Source organism: Panthera onca, chromosome A2, assembly GCF_046562875.1.
Source record: "Panthera onca isolate mPanOnc1 chromosome A2, mPanOnc1 haplotype 2, whole genome shotgun sequence".
NCBI classification, from domain to species: domain Eukaryota; kingdom Metazoa; phylum Chordata; class Mammalia; order Carnivora; family Felidae; genus Panthera; species Panthera onca.
The window spans coordinates 44,989,696-45,014,863 of record NC_138340.1 but is presented as its reverse complement, the minus strand read 5'-3'; the positions used below and the strand labels follow the sequence as shown (position 1 = coordinate 45,014,863).

Genomic DNA, 25,168 nt, shown 5'->3' with positions numbered 1-25,168 from the left:
CAGGCTGCTTAGCAGTCTGGTTTCAGTCTCTTAGTAATAAATTACGGGCATTTTCTATTTCTCACATGTTGTTTTACAATTTGACTTTTAATGTCTGAACAGTGTTCAGTCCTACAGGTATGTCATCATTTATTTAAGGTGATAAGTTTTCAGGACATAAAAATTTACCAGTATATGTATGGTGCCAAAGTAAAGATACTGGTGTAATTTACACTGCCCTGACTTAAAACCATGGAAACCAAAAGAATCCTTTTATTAGAGCTGAAAATATAGTGATAAAAAGGAATACCTTTCTTCTATGGTTGCTGTAAACACAAAAAATATACAGAAACAGATCACATGCTGATACAGGGGTTGGGCACAAGCAAGTGCTGTTGCCTTAGCCATGATCTGGGCGCAGGAAGAGGATGGGGAGTTAGCAATGGGTTAGCGGGAAATAGGGTTGGGTGTAGAGATCTACATCAATCATTAAATTCCATAGATGATCTAAAATTCTCATTTCAGATGACAGTGTGTACCATTTATGCCAAACCCCCCCCCCCTTTTTTAGGGTTACTGGGAAAATCTTAACTGATCTCTTTTTCCATTTTCTTTGTGCCCTCTGAGAGATAGATACTCTATGGAAACGTTAACTGGATCCCAACTAGGCTTATCTATAATTCCACAGACTTAATAATAAAGTTGGGAGTAATTTTCAGGCGAGTCTGTAAAATAGAGACTCTCTTAAAGAATATAAGATCTTCCCTATCTTTAGCCAGAGAAGAAAATCCAAAGTAGAGAGAAGAGACTGGTAATTTAAAAAGAAATTCAAGAAAAGTTTGATGCATCCTCTGTAAACTAGGGCCAGACTGAAAGTCCGTATTTTTCTAAATAGTCGGCTTGAGCGTACCTCAAATGAAGGCCATTGTTTTCCTGTCATTCTGGGTTAGACAGCGTGCACATTATAGGTCACAATAATAGAAGAAAATACTTTTTCAGAATTGCCCATTCTCTTCTCCTTTGTGGCCATGTCAATTGTGGCAGCCTAATCCCCTTTGTGCCATTACATGTACTCTCTCCATGGTGAGAGGGCAGAATCAAAGATGCATACATGGCATCACAAAAAGAAAGGCCCGCCTTGCTTTTCAGTCACCTCAGAAGCCATCACCGCGAACAGTGCAAATAAACTTCTACAGCCGCACAGGCTGAAGGGTGAAGAAGACGGAAGAGAAACCAGACTTACTTTCCTAAGGCAAAGCATTCCAGCTTGACTGTTGTTCCTTTGGCGGTCGGCACCGTTTCTGGGAATTGCACTTCTATTTTTGGCTCATATTCACCCATCACCCCTGTGAATAAACAAAGGGACTAAGTCTTTGAGGCTCTTTTAAAACATACATTAGTGTTTTTGTTAATTTAGGATGCTCTCATACATCATTATGTGCACAATTAATTCCTTCATTTAAAGCAGGTTCTATCTCTAACCAGCCTTGAATTGTGGCTCTTCTCCCAGTTACTGCTAGGGGAAATTTTGTGTCACAGTGCCATACCATCTGCCTAGGATCAAATCCTCTGTGCATACAACTTCACTTCTTGAAAAACCTTTTTTTAAAAGGGAGTCATGGACCATGTAAGGAGGGGAGAGATAAAGTCCCAGTCACCAGGGAAATCAAATAAATGATCTTTTTGAAAACATACTGCAAAAAAAAATTTAAGTACTTTACCAAAATACTTGCTGCTCTATTATGTCTATGTAAGAAAAAAATCTGAGTAGTCACTCAATTACGAATTACTTTATCATTCACTTCCAACACCAACCTGAATTAATCATAAATTAGTACAGAGAAGGTAACATCAAATGCCAGTGACATTATATTCTGAACCAAGGTAAAAATGACAGGAGGAAGTAATACAGAAAACAATCTTTAAATCATACCCACCGTCCCAAAGGCATGCTGACTTTAAGGTCATATTCTCTCACTTTCCTATATCGTAGGAAATTGTACAATTGTGGTCACGGTAACATAACCTAACAAACTAAGTCCATACTTTATAACTAAAAACCAGTCAATTATTTCTTATCAATAAATTATCTTAAAAAATTTTTTTAAATGTTTATTTTGGAGAGTGAGAGAGAGAGAGAGGGAGAGAGAGAGGGAGGGAGGGAGATGAGCATGGGAGGGGCAGAGAGAGACAGAGACAGAGCATGAGTGGGGGAGGGCAGAGAGAGGGAGACAGAATCTGAAGCAGGCTCCAGGGTCTGAGCTGTCAGCACAGAGCCCGACGTGGGGCTTGAACTCACCAGCCATGATATCATGACCTGAGTTCAAGTTGGACACTGAATCGACTGAGCCGCCCGGGCACCCCTCTTACCAATACATTCTTGACCCCATCTCCCACTGATCAAATCCATTTATTTCTATTCAATGTCTCGTCCTTTCCGTGATCTCTGATTCAGCTGTGCCAATATAAAATTTGGAATTATCTAACATACTAAGAAATGATAGGATCCTTCATTTCACCTCTCCTTTAGGCTTTCCGTAATTATAGGAAAAAAGATGGAGGGATTCAGAAGAAAAGGTGAAAGCAAGGAATGGACAGGGACAGGTACAATGACAGAGAGAAATGATTCCACTCATTTGGTTGAGGTGACCGTTTTCATCTGCAGCTTCAATGTTTGGGAAGCATCAAGGGGATTTTGCTAATGTGCAAAAAAGAAAATCAATGCTGTGAGATAACCTAACTGTCTAGCTAGGTTTGCTGTGAAGTATGTGGTCCAAAGTGCAAAGTTGAACATAACTTTGATTTTTTTCCTTTCATAGAATGACAGGGAAGGTTGGATTTGGAAGGGGCCTTTTAAATAATTTAGTTCAGCATTTTTAATCTTGGCATTCATGGATGAACACTTTCCTACAGAGAGGACCTGCAGCTAGCAATCTATTCTCAAAAGGACTATAACCCACTCCCCCCAATGCAATTAAAATCGGTTCTAATCTATCCCTCCCTTTTGTGAGCAAGGCTGTAACCTCAAAGGGGTTAAGCAGTTTGTCTTTAGTTTTACAACAAACTAGTTGGTGTTCCAGTTTGTAAATCTGGTCCCCAATTCCTCTTTTACTATGGCCTCTCACCACCGCAATGAAGAACACTGGAAAACTAGATTCAAATACATTAAATCCATGTTGCCACATTCAGACACAAAACCACTCCTTCCTTTTTGGCCAGTTTGGGTTCCCTTCCACTTAAATTCGGGTTTGCCTTCCTTTAAGCATTTGCCACAAAGCTAGACCAGCAAAGAAGTGGCACTTGCTAATGACGGCATTCACCCACAGCTGCTGAACTTGCTAACCAACAGCCCATACGGTTGACTCATTGTGCCATAAATATCAGTAGTATGACTCTTAGCCCAGGAACAAGTTAACACCTTTTAGTGCTGTGTGTGTGTGTGTGTGTGTGTGTGTGTGTGTGTGTGTGTGCGTGGCTATGTACTCCAAGAGCAGTGTTAATTAAAAAAAGAATTGCTTTGGGAGAAAGAGGTCTTTTGTGCTCCCAGGAAATAACAACAGTCTGCACTGCAGTGTATCATGTGCGGGAGGGAGATGAGACAATAATGTTAAAATACAACAGGCAAGGCTGTTTTAGCAGTGATCAGGTGGTCCCCCTGCCTTCTCTTTCTTTAAACATTACACACGCATTAGGTTTCTTTAACCCAGCTCTGAAAGATATACCAAGGAGAAAATATATCTCACACAATCTTGTCCTGAGAAAGTGAGATATCACTGCAATGCAGAGACAGTGTGCACGGTCCTGCGCCCTGTCATCTCCTCATCCTAAACTCCTACTTATCAAGGCCCAGACTCAAAGTCCACTCCTCTAGGATCCTTTTTCCCTTCCCCTGTCTGGACTACTCTATACCTCACAGGGGCCTTTAAATGACCAGACAGCATTAACACCTCTGTGCCTCAGCTCTACTGTTTCCCCTGACTTCTTAAAAAAACACACACATTTACTGAGGTATAATTTACATACAAATTCAAAGATTTTCAGTAAATTTACCAAGTTGCAAAGTCATGGCCATAATCCACTTTTTTCAGCATTTCCATCACCCCATGATCCTTCATGTCTATTTATAGTCAATCCTCAGAACCCATCCCAGCCCGAGGCAGCTTCTAATCTGCTTTCTCTCTCTGATAATTTGCCTTTTCTGGATGTTTCATATAAATGGAATTATACACCATGTGTTCTTTTGTATCTGGGCTCTTTCACTTGGCATAGTGTGATCAAGGTTCATCCATGCTGCAGAATTTATCAGTAGTTTGTTCCTTTTTATTGCTGAATACTATTCAACTGTATGGTTATACCATATTTTATTTATGTCTGTCCTGGTCATATTAGCAACAACGTGACACAAACGGAATGGCTTAAAGAAAAAGAAATGTATTCTCTCACAGTTGTGGAGGGTAGAATTCATAAATGAAGTGATGACAGGGCTCTGCTCCCTCTGACATTCTGGGTAGAATTGTCCCTTGCCTCCTCCTAGCTTCTGGTGGTGGCCATAAATCTTTGGTGTTCCTGGGCTTACACCTGTATCACTCCAGTCTCTACTTCTGTCATCACACGGCATTCTCTCTGTGTGTCTTCCCATTGTACTTTTATAAGGACACCAGTCATACTGGATTAATGACCAACTGCAGTCTGATATGACTTCACCTGAATTAACTGCACCTATAAAAACCATATTTCCAGATAAGATCATATTTTGAGTACTAGGAGGGTTACATCTTCAACATATCTTTTTTGAGGGACACAATTCAACTCATAATACCAGTTAATGGGCATTTATTTACGCTGCCTCCACTTTTAGTGATAATGAGTTATGCTTCTAAGAACATTTGCTTGCAAGTCTTTGTGTGGAAATGTCTTTCATTTTTCATGCTTCCTATGATTTTTAGGCGGATAACTTTTCTCTTGCTTCATGTCTCAGCTCAAATGGAGCCCCTTCAGAGGACTGCTTTCACTTAAACTCACCAAAAAACTACTGCCATATAAGTAATGTAATTTTACACATAAAATTTTGGGCCCCTCTCAAACAGCATTACTGTTGTCGATCATCTTTATAGCTATTTATATATATATATATGTTATCTCTTTTTCTTTGTGTTTTCACTTTCTCGAAAAATGGAAAGACTTTCAAATTTTTTCTGTAATCCTCCCAAATCCTAGTTCAGTACCAGGCATATGAAAAAAAAAAATTGTGGGGTGATTGGGTGGCTCAGTTGGTTGAGTGTCTAACTCTTGGCTCAGGTCATGATCTCATGGTTCGTAGGTTTGAGCCCCACATCAGCCTCTGTGCTGACAGTGTGGAACCTTCTTGGGATTCTCTCTCTCTCTCTCTCTCTCTCTCTCTCTCTCTGCCCCTCCCATGCCCATGGTCTCTTTCTCTCTCTCTGTTAACGTTAATAGTATTATTTAATAACATTTAAAAAATCACAGTAAAAAAAAAGAAAAAAAATTGTGACGAGTAGAAATTTGTGGAAGGGAGGAAAAATGTAGGAATATGGGCCTTCTCCTATGACACATAATAGCCATTAAGTCAATCATGCACTTCCTTCCAGCCATGAAAGTCATTTCTAAAGTATCATCATCATGGCTTCTTGTATGAGTTCACTCACTTAGACCGTGTTTTTCTCTAAAATGAACTCTAGGCTGTTTGGGTGGTCATGTGGATGATTTCTGGGTTGATACACACTGATCTTTATTTACAGCTATAGAAATTCAAGTAACAGAGTTAGTAATAAGACAGATTGATCTGTGTTTATAGCAGTTGTTACAGGACATAAAGATATGGATCAGAGATGGGATGGCATAGTGTTCATGATGTTTAAAGAATTTTCATTATATATAAAGATTGTTCTAGTATTAAAGTCATAAAAAATGAAGGAAGCAATTTTCTCCAACTATATTATGAACACTTGGGGTGGGGGAGACACCTGCAAACTGTTCTATGTAATTGAGTTACATCTGAAACAAGCCATATTTTTATTTGACTATTTATTTCATTTTAACTATTTTGGCCTTTATTTTGTACATTAAATTTAAAAAGCTGTTGCCATTTAATTTTTTTTAATGAAACAAAAGGCTCCTTATAACTAGAGCACATTTTTCAAGTCGTTCCTTTGACCACCTGTACACTTTTGAACTTAATTGGTCTACAGCTGCTCTGGTGATTCACAGAATGATTAGGCAGAAAGAGAAAGGCCACTGATGGAATTGCTCCAGACCATTTTTCCATCTTCAAACTATTTAAAAGGTGGGAATATATGAAGGCCTAGCTGTGTCCACACACTAAGGTAAGTGAAAATAAAGAGTGCATATAATAGAATCAAGATCAACCAGAATATATAATCTCAGCCATATTCCCTTTCTCTTGCATGATTTCATTCATTCATGATACAATTTCCCTACAGAGACAACTTTTGCTTTCAATTTTGGACACACTTAGACACATATTTATAAACATAAAATAAAAAAGGAAATCTTAATTCGTTAAAATGCATCGTCAGTGTTTTCCATTCTGTGGAGTAAGAGAGCCACCATAACAATAGCAAAAATTACAACACTTAAAATTCTACACATCAGAATCATCAGGAGTCAAGAGCTTAGCTTTATTTATATTCTGATGGATTAATGCAGTAAATATTCATGTAATACCAACCATAAAACAGGCAATGTACCTAGCAATAGGGGCACAATGTGGGTAACATACACCTGGTTGTTACTTTCTTGACACCTGTAGGCTCCTCTTTTTCAGCGCATTTCATGGTAACAAGGCATATGTAGGCAATGATTGTTTACTGAATAACTGAAAGAGTTGACTTTCTGAGAAAGACATGGCTAGAAGTTACTAAGGTCTTTTTCTTTCTTTTTTTTTTTTTTTCAACGTTTTTTTTTTTTTTTATTTATTTTTGGGACAGAGAGAGACAGAGCATGAACGGGGGAGGGGCAGAGAGAGAGGGAGACACAGAATCGGAAACAGGCTCCAGGCTCCGAGCCATCAGCCCAGAGCCTGACGCGGGGCTCGAACTCACGGACCGCGAGATCGTGACCTGGCTGAAGTCGGACGCTTAACCGACTGCGCCACCCAGGCGCCCCACTAAGGTCTTTTTCTAAACCAGTGGATCTCAAACTTTAAATCACCTTGAAGGCTTAAGTTTCTGATTTAGAATGTGGACATGGAGACCAAGAATGTGCATTGGTAACAATTTCACAGGTGATGTTGAAGCTTCTGGTCACAGAGTACACTTTAAGAATGTCTGTAGGAACCACGAAGTGTTACGTCAAAGCAAAAAGCATAACATAGTAATGCTAGACCTCTCTTATGAGCTAGTCATTGTGAGAGTATTATTAATGGAATCCTACCAGTGACAATGCCCATCAAGAGTCTGGACTTGTAGGTGACCTTGTGGCAATGACTGTTCCCCTTTTAAAACCTGGAAAATCATTAAGGTGATGCTGATGTCTGTAAGAACATAGAATTTAACAAAATAACTGGCAAATTACAGACTATGAAAGAGAAATCAGCCACACACCATGCTTGTTTAACTACAATTTGCAGAGCGCTGTGTTGGCAGAAAGAAGCCACTTTGCAGAGTTGCGTGCCATAACATTTTGCCAACACCTGCCTTAGCTGGAATCTGTGCTTGCTAAATTAAACCATAGAAGGGACTTTTACCAACTTCCACAAAGTGGTATTTTCTAGTAAAAAAAATTGCAAACATCATCTTATGAAAAGTTCCCACATTGACTTTCTTGTGGACTGTCATATGATGCATATACAGATCATTAATCTACACATATTTTGAAATATCTCATGAGTCATACTAATCCTTTTGTCTGAGTTTAACACTTTGCTCTTTTAAAAAAGACTTGTTTTGTTCTTGGTTGAAGGAAACATTGTGAAGTCTAGGGGACCACCCAAGGAAAATCTTTTACCACCTTCCACCCTCCAATAGTTGAATTTCCACTGAGTTTGAGACAACGATGACACAAACAACAACCTCTCCAATGCTGGAGAAGAGGAATAAAGAGACTGAAGGCTGTACATCACCTCTTAAACTTGGTGTTTTAGGGTGTATTCAGAAATCTGTGGGATGTGAAAATAAACATTTTGACCTCAAACCTGAATTCTTTGCTTCCTTCTCAATAATTAAAGTGCAGAGGTAACTTGAGTTGCTCCAGAAGGCAATCTCCTATAAAGGTAGAGTGAATGCATCTGGGTTTGACTCAAAGAGTCCTGGTTTACCTGAAATCCTGAAATAATTTGCTAACAGTTTCCAGTTTGGACAAGTAATTACAAGGTCGTCTTCTTTTAAGTGAAAGAAAGCCAGCTTTCATCTTCCATTGAGTAAGTACTTTTATGTTCAGCCTACTAAAACGTTCTTCACGTGGTCTTCAATAAAATACTCTCTCTCTCTCCCTCTAATTTGTGCATGTTAGTCCTAGTTCAAGTCTTTGTAGCCACAAAAAAACAAGTCTTTTGATGGACAGTCTTCAGATATTTAAAGATATTATCATGTTGTCAGGGATTGGCAAAGTTTTACTGTAAAGTGACAGAGAACAAGGATTTTATTTAGGTTTTATGAGCCATGCAGTCTCTGTTACAACTTAACTCTGCCACTGTAGCTGAAAAGCATCCACAGACAATATGTAAACAAAAAGGACATGGCTATGGTCCAATAAAATCTTATTTACAAAAAGATGGTATGCTATACGACCCATGAGCCCTAAGCTGGCTGACCCTTGGCTTAGAGGAAATGAGAAAAATAGCAAAGTTTGAGAGAGTTGATAGAATTGACAAACTATTAGAACTAACAAGAGATGTCAGCAAGCTTGCCAAATGTAGACTCACACACAAAAAAATAGCATTTCTGTACATCAGCAATAACTAACTAGAGAATGTGATTCAAAATAAGAAACCATTTGCAATAGCAACAAAAATTATAAAGTATCTACGAATTAAGTAAGAACACCCAACATTTCTATGGACAAAACGGTAAACTTTATTTACAAAAACAGGCCATGGGCAGAAGTGGCCTGCAGGAGGGAGTCTGCTGACTCCTGGTTTACACAAATTCTGTCCTCACTGCCAGGAATTCTTCACCTTCCTCAAGTCTTGATGGAAGCTTGGACTGATTCCCAACAACCAGGTCAGATTTCCTCACCTCCAAGGCACAATTAATACACAATCTCACTTCACCCTCCACTGCATGCTCTTATTACAAAAGAAACTTAAATGAACCTGCTTTACTTCTCCACTTTCCCCTAATGTGGCCCCACTCCTGCCTCAGACTGCAGTGAGGCTCCTCAGCTAGACTATAATCTAGCACAGAAAGACTTCTGCATTCCTAGTGACAAGCATACAACAGGTGCTCCATGAATATTTGTTGGTTAAATGCATAATCAAATGAATGCTCCAAGTCATCTTTATTTTAGGCTAGGCACTTCTGCTTCCCTTATTCATTTCTAATCCTACTGTCTGTAAATGTGTTTTCCGGAACTCAATTCAGTGACTCCAATAAGAACGAAACTTTAGAGCCTTCACTCATTTGGAATTCTCTAAGACTGTAGGGTTTCAGGGGCTGAGTGCGCATCTTTTTATTTTATAGTGTGCCACACACAACGGGTACTTAACAGATGCTTTCTAACTGACTAGTTAAATGACCATCTAAGACCTTTGGCCCACATGGACCCGAAATGGAACAACTGTGCTAGGGGTCTAAAGCTGACTGCCAAGTTTCTAAGCTTGTCAAGCCTTCAAAATATCCAGAGCCATTAAGACACTATTAAATCAGATTAGCAATGGCAGTTTAGCAAAATATCTCACATCCTTTAGTCATTTAGATATTCTCCTCATAAAACATGTTTTACGCCCACAGATCCTCAACTGTGATGTTGTTAGAGAATTAAAAACAAGACATGATTGCTATGACAAAGCCACACAAAAGTTGCAATTAGAAGTGAGAGTAAAATAAAACAAAGTGTTTTGGTATAAACTCTAGATCTTAAGTAACAAAGAAATATGTCTGAGTGAAGAACGTATTTCTACCCACTGCCAAGCAGAGGTGTCATCCTTGCTAGTATATACGCTGGGTCATCAATAAAATGTTGTAGATCAAGTTTACAATTAAAAAAAAAAAAAGATCTTCTTAATGACTGGGTTTCTGATCTGATCCCACAAGGTTAAGTGGCCTACCAATAAAGGTGCTTTGTTTATGAAGACACACACTGGTTGTTAATGCTCACTTGAGGTTCTAATCCAGTTTGGGGCAATATTACAAAAGTCTACTATCAACAGATGGCATATCATAATGGAGGACACATTACACTGCATCAATATTACATAATATTCCCGAATGTTCTAGTTTTATGTGTTCCAGTTTTTAGTCTTTGGTCTTAAATTTGGAACTTTGAGGGGAATGCAGTCTTCTGAGCCACCATTAGTCATAGAGGTGAAGGCTCACAAATGACCATTTCGGTCAGAAAGAGTGAATGCACCTAGTTTTGTGCTAGGATTGGTTTTTAGCATTGGGAGAAATCCAATCCAATGAACAGCAATCTGTTGATTAGCATCTAATATTATCTACCTTGTGCGAATACTCAGACTGGAGTACGGTAATGTACAAAAGTTGTGACTGGAATCCTAGAGGATAACTAGATGAAACCTTAGATATGGTTTATTAGAAATTAATCATTTTAATAGCTGAGAAAACTGAGGACTAAAGAAATGGCACGATTGTGTCATATGAGTTAGTGGTAGATCTGGGACTGCAGCCCAGATTCCCATGGCTTCTTTTCTTCTTGACTTTTAGTCCTGTCCCCCTTTCACAGCAACCCAGGTGAGGTGAGGCCATGGCAAAAGAGATAAAGGTGGTTGGCACCACCCAGGGACATTCTCAACCCTATGTCCAGCACATCTATTTCTGTCCCTCCTGCTCTGAAACTGCAGGAAACTCAAGTTGTTAGCTGGTCTCTTGTCCACTAGGTTAAAGGTGATTTCAGGTGAGAATGTTAAATACTTCAGTGCTGACCATGCTCAGCATTTTCTTTCTTTCTTTCTTTCTCTTTCTTTCTTTCTTTCTTTCTTTCTTTTTTTTTTTTTTTCTTTTGTGAGAGAGAGAGCATGAACCAGGGAGAGGGACAGAGAGAGAGTAAGAGAGAGAATCCCAAGCTGGCTCTATGTTCAGCACAGAGCTCACCACAGGGCTCAATACCACCACTGTGAGATCATGACCTGAGCCGAAATCAAGAGTTGGATGCTTAACCGGTTGAGTCACCCAGGCACCCCAGAATTTTCATGGCTACATAAAATTAGGCTGGGAAAAATGAGTGAGAACTTAGAAAAATATCACCAGTTACTCTGGTTATACAAATTTTAAATAATTTAACTTTACATGGAAAAGTGAAGTTTACATTTTAACTTCCAATGGCAATATATATCTTGTGTATAAAACATATGTGTATTTACACAACATAGCCTACATACATGTTTGTAAATGTATATACACACAGAAATGGAAGAGAAAGAGAAAAGAAGGAAAGAGAGAGATTTTGAAACTCTAAGATAAGATAAACCCTTTATTCCCTGTTCCTTAGTGTTTCCTCTATTTAGAGTTATCATTAGAGATAATATTCGAAAACATTTAATATCCACCATACAAAGCACAGATCCATCCCACAGACGCTGGCTATGAACTGCTCAAAATCTGTCTTGGTTCTAATAAGGAAAACAAAGGACTGCCAAACCAATCCCCAGCCAGCCTAGGGAAAAAGAGAGAGAAAAGGCAGAGGTCATATAATAACTCCTGCTCAATTATATATAAATGTAATGTACATAAACATCCTCATGGACATGACCTCATTTTCCCAAGACTGTACTAATATCTGCCAATTTTTCTCCTCTTCAGCCATTTTAGAAGGAGTTGGGGGTAGTGATTAAAGACAGAAGAAATAGCTATTATAACTATCACCTAAATCTACGATTTCTCTTGTAGTTAATGTTGTCTGGGTAATCTATTACCTTTGTTTATAGAAATTTAGGGATAATCCTTTGATATCTGTTTAGGAAGCTCATAATAGAGCAGGCTCATCATCATTAATAACCAGCAGTTGGCTAATATTGATCCATAGATGACTTTAGTACCTGTCTTAAAAATAATTATGATATAGTTTTCTCAATTAAATCTTGCTTTTCTTCATGGTACCTAAGTAACAGGTGCACTTTCCCACACAACAAGTTACATTATCTTTCCAAAGCAGATTTCAAAATATCTAGGTAAATAAACTCTGATATAAAACTCTCTCACATTTGTCTAATAACTCTCAACTGTATACTTCCTGGAAGTAAGTACTATACAGCAACATGTCATTATTTAGGAGAACTATCAATATTAAAAATATTTAAGTCATAACATAAAAGGTACAAGGTAAATCTGTTAATCTAGAGCCCCAAACAGCTTTCCTGAACCTCAGTTAAACGGCACAGCGACAGAGCACTGGGCATTTCTCCCCGGTACTTCCTCACCTTACTCTCCTGGTTTTCAATGCTCTTCTTTGTCAAAGAATAAAGATAGAAAACTGGGTGATCTCTAAGTGTCTTGTAGAGTCAATAATCTATACATAACCCTTTTACCAAATGTTTTTCTAAAAATTCAAAATATCTCTAATCATTGTAGAAAAATTAGAAAATACAACAAATAGAAAAAAAATAAGAATCAAACATTTTGCCACTGAAAGTTAAACACTTCAAAGTTTAACACTGTTAGCATTTTGAAGAGCAGTATTTCCAACCTTCTCTGTCCTAATTCACATATACTTTACAAAACAAGGATCATACTATCTATACACTATGTAATCTGTTTTTAAAAATATAATTTGTTGAGGGGTGCCTGGGTGGCTCTGCTGGTTAAGTGTCTGACTTTGGCTCAGGTTGTGATCTAACAGTTCGAGTCCCCCCCATTGGGGTCTCTGCTGTCAGCACAGAGCCTGCTTCAGATCCTCTGTGTCCCTCTCTCTCTCTGCCTCTCCCCTGCTTGTGCACACACATGTACTCTCTCTCTCTCTCTCTCAAAAGTAAACATTAAAAAATATTAAGTATATAGATATAATTTGTTGAGTATATCTATGTAAGTAAGTTACTGATGCTGCCTTTCTATTTTGTCATTGATCAAAGCACTTTATTTGTAATTTAACCCAGAAAATAAGCCTCTGAGCTAGGTACTATCATCCTCACTTGACTGATGAGAAAACGGAGCACAGGGAGATGAAACTGACATCCACAGTCACATAGCTAATAAGTGGCGCAGCTGTATTCTATCCTGGGAGCCCAGTTCCAGAGTCCTCAGGTCTGACCTCTAAACCATCCTGTTCTACATTTCAGTAACAATCTGAGACACAGGAAGGGGTGAGCCAGGTGAACAGTGTGGGGGTGTGAAGGGAACATAAAGTACTGAAGTCTTGCCGACTTGTGGTGAGCTGGGGACAAGGGGTAAAAAGGGTCAGTGGGATAAACATGGGACACATCACACTTGACGCCTTTCAGGACTTGAGTCAACGTTCACTGTTCACTCTTTATGACTCACTGTCACCTTATGGGCTGGAAACTATGAATCATAGTCCAGAAATGCTTAGCTGGAACTCCAAGGAAATAACCTGAATATTGAGGACATCTAGTTCTTTAAACTACATCTGCACTTAGCAGAGAAAATGACTAGCCATGGTAATTAGTTCACTTCAGGCAATAAACTGTTGCCTTGCTTATTTGCATTTCGGAGGCAGAAGGAGGATGTGCAATTTTGAGAGAGCTTCAATTAACAAAATGATTGTACAAATTCTATACAGCCTTGTACTTATCAGTCTAATATACAGTCCCTAAATACAAGATCATACAGAATGATAATTTTATTGATTTTATTCCTGTAGAATAGACTTTAATAAGAATGTCATCTTTATTTTGCAATCTCTTCTTGATTTATATTTCTCCTTTTCTCTTACCTCCAGAAAGAGCTAATTAAATAACCTATTTTGTGCTCAGTAATATAGTTCAAGTATCCACTTTATATACTCCAGCCCAAATGGAATAGACATATTATGAATTTTCACCATGCAACTCTCGTGGAAATTAAGAATGAATGGGCATTAATTGCTGAAGAATGAGATCCTTATTCTGCTAATTTTGTGATAAAATATTCTATCAAAAACATTTGGCATCTCTATGAAGATATATTACACAAGTCAAGATATATCTAAAAACCAAGCAAAAGGCAAAGTTGTTGCCAACTTGAGGTGTCCATGATTCTGGAGTTCTTATGTTCCTGAATTTGTGTTCCTTCTAGCAACTCTGTGCAACATGTCTCCTGGGCTAGGTCTTAGTGAATCATCAATATTTCATTACATTTGTTACTTGAGACACCTGAATGGATAACACCACTGAACAGACATTCTGGTGTAAGTGCATGATAAACAGAGGTCAGAGGGATTTATTTTTAAATAATTCTATACAAAACGCCATTGGAGCACATCTTTTGACAAAGTTTCTTCATCCTTAGGTCTGGAGAGAGAGCATCGATAGTTTTTTAAATGGATAAAATTTTTAGTTTTATTTAATCTAATTCAGCTTATTCCAACATATTAATTTAACGTGTGTCATCTGGCAAGCACTGTGCTGGTCCCCAGAACAAAGCTGGATGAAACCTACAATCTGTGCTTGATCACAATGTCGGCGAGGTGGAGAAGGCGAGCTGAATAAGCACATGTGAATATATCAGACGGGTGTTATGACAGAGAGATGGCAGAAGCAGCAGAAAGCAAATACTTCTTTCTGTTGCCAAGAGAAAAGTCAAGCTTTTGGCTTTACAAATAATGACTAAAATAATACTTTGGATTTCCCCCTTCCAACCCTGTTCAGTAAAACCTCAGTAAATGGCATTCCCATCAACCCACTTGTTACACCAGAAACCTATGTGTCACCCCTGATTTTCTCTTCCAACACCTCTCACATTCAGTGCATAGGCAAATTCGGGCAGCTTTACCCGCAAACCAGATTCTCAATCCATCCACGTCTCTGTTCCCCCTGCTACTCCCTAGTTCAAGCTGCCACCATTTCCCAACTGAATTGCTGCAGAGTCTTTCAGTTGGACATGCAGCGACCACTCTCACTTGTTTAGTCAATCTCTACACAGTAGCTAAGGAAACTTTTACAAAACATACATCACTATCTTGCATAAAATCCTCTAATGGCTTCTCACTGCACTCGAGATAAAATCCAGGCTTTTTTCCATGGTCTACACGATCTGGCTACTGATTCTTTTCCAATATCAACTCGAAGCAACCTTCACCCTGCTCATTATGCTCTGTCTATGCTCACATTCTCTTTTCTTCCTGAACATGCCCAGTGTTTTTTCAGGCCTCAGGGCCTTTGCATGTGATGTCAACTCAGTCTGCACTGCTCCTCCCTCTGACCATCACAGGGGCTGACTTCTTAGAATTCAAGTCTCAGCTCATATGTCATCTCCTCAGAAAGGTTTTCAGTGACAATTCTGCCTGAAGTAGACATTCCACTCCATAGGACCTGTATTTTATCATACTGTTTTATTTAGTACTAAAGTAATTGGGTTTTTGTTTTTGTTTATGTTTGTTTTTTACCTGTGTCCTCCCAGAACATGTGGGTGAAATGAGATAGAGGCCCTATTGTTCTTGTTCACTGCACTAATAGTGGCTGTCACATAGTAAGTGCTAAATAAATACATGTTAAATGCATGAGTAAATAAAGGAATGATTCAAATCTACATCATTTGCTAAAAAATTCCATAGTATGGTTTATGCTGTAAGGATGCTCAGACCCTATTTGCAAGTTGGTTTGTCTACAAATATCCTGTTCTAAGAAATTCATATTCACAGCCGCACCTGGGTACAAAGTCCCTTCAGTACAGAAGGGAAGAAGAACATATTTGGAGAGAAATCTGAGTTCTAGGCTTGAATCCGCAAGTTTGTGTTGTACAAATTCAGGTAAGAGGTGGTAGAGTGTAATGAAATGAAACCTAGTGATTGAGGCATTAATGTATTAGCTCTGGAATCAACAGGACGTGGGAGCTAAGTGTGAACTGTAGAGCCATTAGTTTTTAGCTAGGTATGTGGCTTTGGGGTTTGTTATTTAACATGTCTGAGCCCCAGTTCATTCATCTATAAAAGATAAAAGAGGATATTCCTCATATAGTTGCTTGAGGTTTCACTGAAATAATCCTGGTAAAATTCTGAGCATCCAGCAAATAGTTAAGTACCTAGTAAAAGCTTGTTATTAACATTCTTGTCTGGCAGTTTCCTTACCTGTACAATGGGTCTAGTAATTCCTGTTGATAATGGAAGGCTCAAGTGTGTACTTGATGGGCATGGAATTTAAAAAGAATAGAAACATAAATATTTAACCATGGCTGCTTAAATCTCTATACTGGCCATTATTGAAAGACTTAATTGTGTTTTGTTTTCTTTTACTCCACAAATATCTCTTAAGAATCTCCTATGTTCCAGGTATTGTACAGGTATTGGAGATACACTAGTGATCAAGGCACTACATGTGCTTCTAAAATAGCAAGTTTATAGTTAGGGAGACAGGGAAACACACTGGTAATTGTGATACAAAATGAAGAGTTCTTGGGGTTATAGTAATGGGCTTTATTGGACTTGATAGAGAAGATACCTGATGCAGCATAGTCGGGAGGGAGTCAGACAGATCTAACTTCCGGGAGAAAGTGATATACTTGAAGAAAATGAAAGGGCCAGTATCATTTAGTCAAATGAAAGGCTGGGACTCAGAGGAGGAGAAGCATCTCAAGAAGAGGGGACAGAATTCATAAAAAGACTCCTGGTGGGGAAAAGGCATAGTGGAACTAGATTTTTGGCATACAGTTCAGTAAGATTGCCTTTGAAAAGCACACGGTGAATTACCATACACTGTTATGTCATTCATCCAGGTAATTAAGGGGAAAATCACATGTTTTCTTGAAACATTTTCACAAAAGTATTGGAAATTAAAATTTATTTCTCAAATAAGCCTTGGTATTCCTGCATTTCATTGTAGTGTGAACTATGTCATTTGTATCATAAATCCAGAAGTTATTTGGATAATTTAAAACTTCTTTCTGGACACTTAATACTAAATCACATAGAATTGATTAATGAGCTAGGTGTTCAACCTTCTACTTCATTCTGCTTGTGTATACATTTTAAGTGAAAAAGAAACACTTTGTTATTTATACTCACCTAAATCCACATTCCATTCCTGTTGAGATTAGCAATTAAATTTCTAATTAGTTTTCAAAACAGATTCATGGGCTTACTTCTTACACAAAGTGGAGCAAATATAGGCAACCAAATGTAAAAAGCATTAAACTTTTCTTAAATTTCATTTAGACAGCGTTTGTGTGCCAATAATATAACAGTTTTCCATATGCAACATATGATCTCAAAACACGGGAATAACAAAATCCCTTAGGAAACTCACCATCATTTCTCAATATTAGTGGTGTGGGTGGTCCCAGGACCTTGTGATTTGTCACTGTATTCGTAACCACACAGGTATAGTTCCCAACATCTGACTTTTCTACTTTGGCAATATACAGATTCCCAGTCTCTTGAGAAACGAAGCGGCGGTTATCCTGATAGGAAGGGTATTCATTGAAGATCCAGGCATAACTGAGCTCTGAAAGCAAAGGAATCATCATTGCAAAAATGTTTTCAAGCATTAGAATGCTACTGTATTCATGAAAAAAATGGGCAAGTTAGAAATTCACATGTTGCCCACTGATTTTTTTTCAGCCTGCTAAATATAAACAGGAAGTGATCACAATCCCTTAAATATTTTACCAGTACTCCTACTGTCAGTCAATAAGATTTTATCTCTAGAGAACTAAAAAGAACACACTGATAGTTGATTAAAACAAGTCCAACCTCTTTAAGCCAAGGGAATAAGCATTTATAGTTTGCTAAGCATGTGCCAAGCACCGCACAATACTTACTGAGTTCATGCACAAATTATAGACCCAGACAGTCTATAATTTTGATACAGTAAGGCTGGAAGCCACCCTGAAAACCATTTGGGTCACTTCTTTCATTTTATATATAATAATTGTTATGGTGCAGCATAGCACTTTGTGTTTTTCAACACATTTTACAGTTTTCCATCAACTGAGAAACGTTAGCACTGGAGAACAAAGTAACTAAATCCAAACTCTTGGCCCTATGAAGGTACAGAATAATTTCTGGGTCTCAGTTTAGTCTTCTCCCAAAACTTCTTACTATCAACACACATTCCTACTCTTTTCTTGCATAGTTGAACTATTTTTCCATTATTTGAGTGAGACGGTTGTTTAATATTGCAGCAAATACTTGCTAAACACATGCTGACTGGCCGGAGGGCTGGTCCCAAATGTAAATGTGTACCTAAAAATATTGGCTGAAAAATTTATTATATTTATAAGGGACTGCGTATGAAACAGCAGTCCAAGAGCAACGTTTTTTTTTTTGCCAATGCTTATTCATCCCAGAATGCCAGTGGGATTTGTGTAATGGGCAGCCAGACGTGAAAACATCTGTTACAAAGTTCTAATTTTTCTTAAGAATTAGGTAAATGTTTTGCGAATGAATATGTGATCCCATGCTTTCAATTTCTGAGAAGAACCCTCACTGACAGTGAGCTGGCATGAATTGCTGCAGTGAACCACTGTGCTCCAAGGAAATCAAATGTCTTCAGCTCGAGGCATTCCATGGTTCCTCTCTTTAAAGTGTGATCTCCAGATGTGTCCAAAGCTGGAGAAGTGATATACGAGGCACTGGCAATGATTAATGTGCCCCCACTTTATCTTTAAAAACTACATTGGTAGGGGAGGGGGAAAACTAGATGCAAAAGAAGATTCTGGTTTCAGAACCAGCTGGCTGAATTCTTATATATCTTTCTTTAATAGAATTCTAGGCAGAAGTTTAAAGGTATGCAGTGTCCTTGGAAAATGGGAGAAAGGCTTCAGCTTTGTAAAGAGAACACTAATTGCTATAAAGGCATTTTTGTTTTTTAATACTTAGATGAGTCCCAAGCGTGATTGACCTCAATAACCAAATGTGCAACAGGAAACATATTCTGCCTTAATAATCCACTGTTTACATACAAAGGAGGGGTCATGCAGATTGCTTTCCCTTTATCCCTGGATTATAACGTTTCCTCCTGTATTATTTTAGAGAGATATAATTATGTTTATATGAGAATAGTTAATCATTTTATTTACGCATGTGCCTGTAATTATAAGTAACCCCATGCTGATGTCAAGAGGATACTCAGTATAAATAAGCAAGTGCTTCCCAGCAAGCTAGTCACTTCCTGAAGAAACTAAAATCTGGGGGAGGAAAGCCCCTATAAGAGATCATGGGGAAGTTCAATTGGTATGGCTGTTTACCCATGAAAAACAGGAGATTTTAACAAACAGCAGAGCAAACAGCACAGCACTATGTACTGATCACTCAATTTGTGTGTGAGTTTTGGGCAAACCAAGAGATCTCTGAGCATATCAATGTTCTCATATGAACAATGAGGAGAACACTGTCTATGCCCTAATTAGCTACATGAGAGATTTAAGTATAAATTAGCATCTCCAAAATCACAAGGTAGAAGTTAGAAAGTAATTTACCAGCACAACATTAATCAACCCACACCTCCAAGGAAAGCTGTAATCAAATATACAAAACTGTATTTTCTTTTTCTAAAGACATTTCTCAAGATTGTTGCTAGTGGCCAGTGATAGCAACCTCGCTGAATTCTGTGGGACAAGGCAATTAGAAAGTTGTATGGACCATGGATATCAGAAAAAAAAAAAAAAAAGAAAAGGAAAGAAAGAAAGAAAGAAGAACATCTAATTTGTCATTTTTCTAATTAGAGTTAAAAAAAAAGACCAAAATTTAAACCTGTATTACATAAGGAATGACACTTAAACATACTCACTTTCAACTTTTAACCTATCAAGTAGGGATAATAACAAATGTGATGCAGGTATGTAGTGAGGATTCTTTTATGTGAAAGCACTATGAATCATAAGCACATCTAAATCATTAAAAGTTAGCCATTTTAAAAGTAAAAACAAAAAAAAATACCCAATTAACATGCTGTTTGGCTATTTAAAAATAAGCTAATTATTCTGGCTTCACTGTTTTTGTGACATACGTGACTTAGTACTTTAGGAGAAGATACAAACAACCTTAAGCATATACTGCAGCATTTCCTGAACTGTGGTCCTTGGAATGTTAATTTCTTGTTTACAGAAGTTCTCTCCCTCCCACCTTTCCTAAATTTAGATGGGTTACATGATCAAATGGCTTTGAGAAGACCTAGATTAAATAAATTTTAATAGATTTTCAAATTTATCCTTTCAAGACTTGCAAAGGATTTTTAATATGCCAAGATTCCTCAAATTCCTTAGAGCATGAGTTTAAGCATACCAACTTACTGTATAAAATGATAATAAAATCTCTTCTTCTGATCATAAAATCTCCTCGTCCCCTCTACATATATACCATTTTTCTAAAACATCTATTAATAGATCACAAAACCTAGGTTGGGAAACCCTGAACAAATAGTAATGACTTCAATTCAACAAACGTTAAGTATAACATGAAGATTATTAACTCTATCACTTCAGTGTTGGGAGGATCATTAAATGAGTTTAAACAACAGAAAATAACAAAATGTTGATTTAAAATTATAATAACCTTCCCAAAATATAATAATAATATAACACTATGGCCATTTTCCATGGTGTAGAAAAAGGAATATACCGCAGTTGCCAAAAATGGTCTCAAATGGATGGTGTTAGAGATCATAACTAACATCAGTTGAACATGTGACCTTTGTAAATACTGTTGAGTCCTAAAGTACAAATGTCATTCAAAAAATCTTGGTTGGTGCACTGGTGAGATCATGCTGAGCCTCCTGAAAGGGGGACATCTCTAAGATATTAATTCTTTTTTCTTTACAGCAAATATCACTTCTTGTAAACAGTATATTTTTATTTTCCAGGACGGGGGGAAAGAGCATAAGAAGTATAATACAATGATAATGCAGGCATCAGTGCAGGTAAAATGTGCAGTAAAGCTAAAAATTACCCAGTGGATCACCTGTTCTATTTCTTTGTTTTAAAGACATGAAAAATCTTAAGCCTAGAAAGGGTAAGGTCACAGAGTCAAAAAGTGGCAAAGGAGACTACAGATGGTTCTCAGAGTTTATGGGAGGCTAGGCTAAGTGAATGCATTGCTACTTACAATGGGTTTATTGGGATGTAACCCCATCCTAAGTCGAAGAAGACCTGTATCTAAGAGTCCTTTTAGCTCTACTCCCATTCCAGTGCTCCCTCCAGGAAGCAAACAAGAGCTCTCCAAATTTGAAAGGAAGGAGCCACTACTGTATCACTCAAGGAGACACTCTAGTTCTCCTCTAAAAAGCAAAGTCTATTTTTATCAGAGCAAAACATTAATCCATTGGGTTAAATGACATGCTATCAACATGCTAAAAAACAGAGCCAAGTAAATAAAACAAAATAAATTCTAATGTACTGCAATGAGGAAAAATGTATCCCACTCAGTTTGATTTCCTTAGGGACTTCTATGCAGTATTTATACTTATTCAAACTTGACAGATTTCTTTTGATAAGTTTTCACACACTAATTGCTCTGGAAATGACTGACAGTTCCTGTCCCATTGGCAATTTGTAACAACTCAGTAAACAGATACTTGGAATACAATGTTTAATAGATTGTGAAGCTTCTGATGCTCAATTGAAAAATGCTGAGACTAGTTATAATGTGATATCCATTAGGGAAGAAGGACCTAGTGATGGTTTTTTGGCTTGTAGCCTCCAAATCTATAGGCAATGAACAACAACATTTCATTCTCTTACTTGGTTCGTTTTTCCATATTTTTGGGCCAACAGCAAAGAATGTTGGGTTATTAGTTTTCAAGTAAGACATCAATCAAGCAATTTTCAAATTTAAGTATTCATTGAGCAAATTCACCCTGTGATCAGAGTCCTTTGGATGGATGCTCTTAACGTGTTCCTGATGCTAATTTCTTTCTAGACCTACGTTATGCTTCATGACATTCTGAGTCCTGTCCCAGGGGTAGCACAAATGTCAGTTTTCAAAGATTCCTTTCTTAATCCTCAAAGTTTTAAATGTGAAAGAAAACTTAGCATGACCCCTTGAATTTCACAGAGCAGGAAACTTAAATCTAGAGAAGCTACATGCGTGGATCACAACCACACATTTGGTAAGTGGGTAGTCACAGTATTCACAAGAGTTGATTCTGTTAGGAACCCATATGGTCCTCTCTGAATTTATTTTAGAGCTAGAAAAGATCAGTTTTCCTTATCTGTAAATTTACTTATCTGTAAATGAGGGAGTACAACTAGATGGTCTCTAAGTATCTTTCAGCATTAAAATTCCACAACTCTATATGTATAACATCAAACCCTAAATCTTAATTTGACAAATGACAAAAGTGGGATCCAAAGATACCCTGTAGCTTGATAAGAATCACACAGGTAGTTATTGATAAAATCAGAACATTTGAACTTTTTATTTAAATTTTAAAAAATTAAGTAATCTCTATATCCAATGTAGGTCTTGAACTCACAACCCAAGTTCAAGAGTTGCACGCTCTACTGACTGAGCCAGCCAGGCACCCACAGAACTAGAACTTTTATAAACACACACACACACACACACACACACACACACAGTACAGTATACTACATTTATCTCAATTAAGCTGTGTTGTGTAGAAAAAAGATAGTAGAATTAACTCAGGATATCTGGATTCTAGTCCTTATGTTGTAACCACTTTCACTTTAATAAATTATTTAAACAGTATGAGAGTCTCCTTATTTTTAGATAGTTTTATCAATACTTAATTCTACTTTTTGTACAGGGTTGTGAAGTTGAATTTAAACTGAGATATTCTAAGCAGGTAGATGTGAAAAATGTATCTTAAGTGATTCTATAGATACAATGGGTTATATGAATATATTCACTGGTTTACTTCTTGGCCAAATATTTAGCAAACACCAACTCGCAAAATCATTGAGCTCAGCTAAGCAATGGAACTGAAGACAGGGATTGGAACCTGTTAGTAGTTTTCCTGGGCAAGAAGGGAGAGAGCATAACCCAGTTCCAAGATCCCTGGATTTGTTGTCAAAATATATGGATTGAGTCTTGGCTTCAGGGCTTATCAGCTAGAAAGTAATTTCCACTTCTTAGTTGTCTCATCTGAAAAATAGAAATAATAAAAAGAACAGTTTCCCTGCCTGAACTAAGAGCGAAATTGAACATTAAACATGTTGATATCAGCTTTTAAGAATGAATGTGTTTTTGTGTGTTTTTTGGTTTTGTTTTGCTTTTTTGTTTTTTTTGCTTATAAATGGATTGATAAGTATTTTGTCTTTCTACGAACTTAGGAAAAGAGAGATGTTATAAATTGGGAGTAATCTAAGTAATTCCAGAAAAAATAAGAATTGTACCAGAAAAGTCAAGCACTAAACAGCACTAGTGATTTTACATCAGAAATAGGTGGTGGGAAAGCCTAAGAGAAGAGTGTGTTGTCATATGAAAGATTTGTGAGATCTCCCAAGAGGGAGTGGCTGACAGACTTCTGGCTTCTCAGAGAAGATGCCTCTGGATAAAACCTCTAATTATACTAACACCCTAAAAGATCAATATAAAGTCATATTTGGCTGTCATACAGTCAACAGCATTTCATGAAACAGAAGAAGAGAGGTGTCTAAGAGAAGCTGAAATCTGAAGGGCCACAAGAGGACAGATATTATACCTCTATTAATTACGACATAGACTAATGGGCTTTGAATGATTACAATGCTGGCCGTGGCACTATACTATGTAGGTTCCTGAAATCATGCCTGTGGCTGAAAGGACCCCTAACATGGATGCTTTGTGACTCAGAGAACTTGGTTTAGACAAGTCTCCAGCATCAAGCAGGACCTCCCAGAATTTAGAAATTGTTTTTCAATAGTAACTGGTGCTGAATAGAGCAGGGGTGACATGTATCTGTCACCTGGACCACTAGCTGCTAACTCCTCCACCCATGGCTGACACAGTGACTGACTATGCCACACACAAATTCACAATCATTCTCCATACAGTGCTTTAGGCAGTTGCTTCCAATCAATTGGTGCTGGTACCTAAGGTCAAAATTCTTCACCATCTTTGTAAAAGTGATTTAGGAGAAATGAAATGGTGACCGTGTGAGGCAGGGGTTAGAAAAGGCCTAGTGCCAAATCTCATGCAAACTGGGGGCAGGCACTTCTAAAAATAAGCCTCCTGACTTTTTGCTCAATGATTATTTGGTACATGTGCTTTGGTCACTCAGATGTGAGAGTGGAGGTACGGGAAATAAGATGGAAAAAGGGACATCTTCGAGTCAAGTACATAGCCTGTAAATGTTGCTCTTGTGTATAGTTTACAATCTCCTCCCTTTTATGGGTTACTTCTTGTTTTCTTGCCTCTGTCTTACTGGGTGAATTAGACACTTTTCTGGAGTGTAGACTTTCTTTAAAATTTTGTAGGCAAAAGTTAAAGAATTTAACTTGAGGGCAATTTAACACATTGTCTTGAGCATAAGCCAAATATAAGTATATGATGGAATAGATATAAAACCCATACAAATCATAAATGTATAAGGCAAGGCTTCAACAAAACCATGTGCTTGTGGTTCACTGCTTCAGGATATGTTCCCAGATTCCCAGGGGTACATGCTGATGCTCTTTTGCTCTCAGAAAAATATCAGTAAAAAAAGTTTGGGAAATATCGTCTAGGTCTGGTGTCAGCAAACTTTCATACACTAAGGAAAGAATCCATATATTTTTTTCAACAGAACAGCATTCTTTTCAAAGTTAGCACATTCAGACTCTTGAGTAGAGGCTGCAAAGTGACGGCATACAGAATGGATTTAGCTTGCATAAGCATGCGTGTCTTTTACGGTTTCACAGGCTTTAAAAAGAGTAAAAATCACATGAACATCTAGATATTGGGATTTTCTTGAAACTCAAACACAGCTCTCAGTTATCAGTCCTCAAGAGAAATCAGGGAAGTGCAA

General features: G+C 37.7%; 1 protein-coding gene across 5 annotated transcripts in view; it reads right to left on the bottom strand.

Moving 5' to 3' along the window:
* The window catches only part of CNTN4 (contactin 4), an 898,074-nt gene that overhangs the window by 163,710 nt on the left and 709,196 nt on the right, over nucleotides 1-25,168 (bottom strand). For all 5 annotated transcript variants that reach the window (XM_078442806.2, XM_078442805.2, XM_078442809.2 and 2 more), the window contains 2 exons: nucleotides 17,528-17,725; nucleotides 1,223-1,325 (listed from right to left, as the gene is read on the bottom strand). In XM_078442806.2, coding sequence (XP_078298932.2) covers nucleotides 1,223-1,325; nucleotides 17,528-17,725 — 301 coding nt within the window. The remainder of the gene's footprint in view (nucleotides 1-1,222; nucleotides 1,326-17,527; nucleotides 17,726-25,168) is intronic.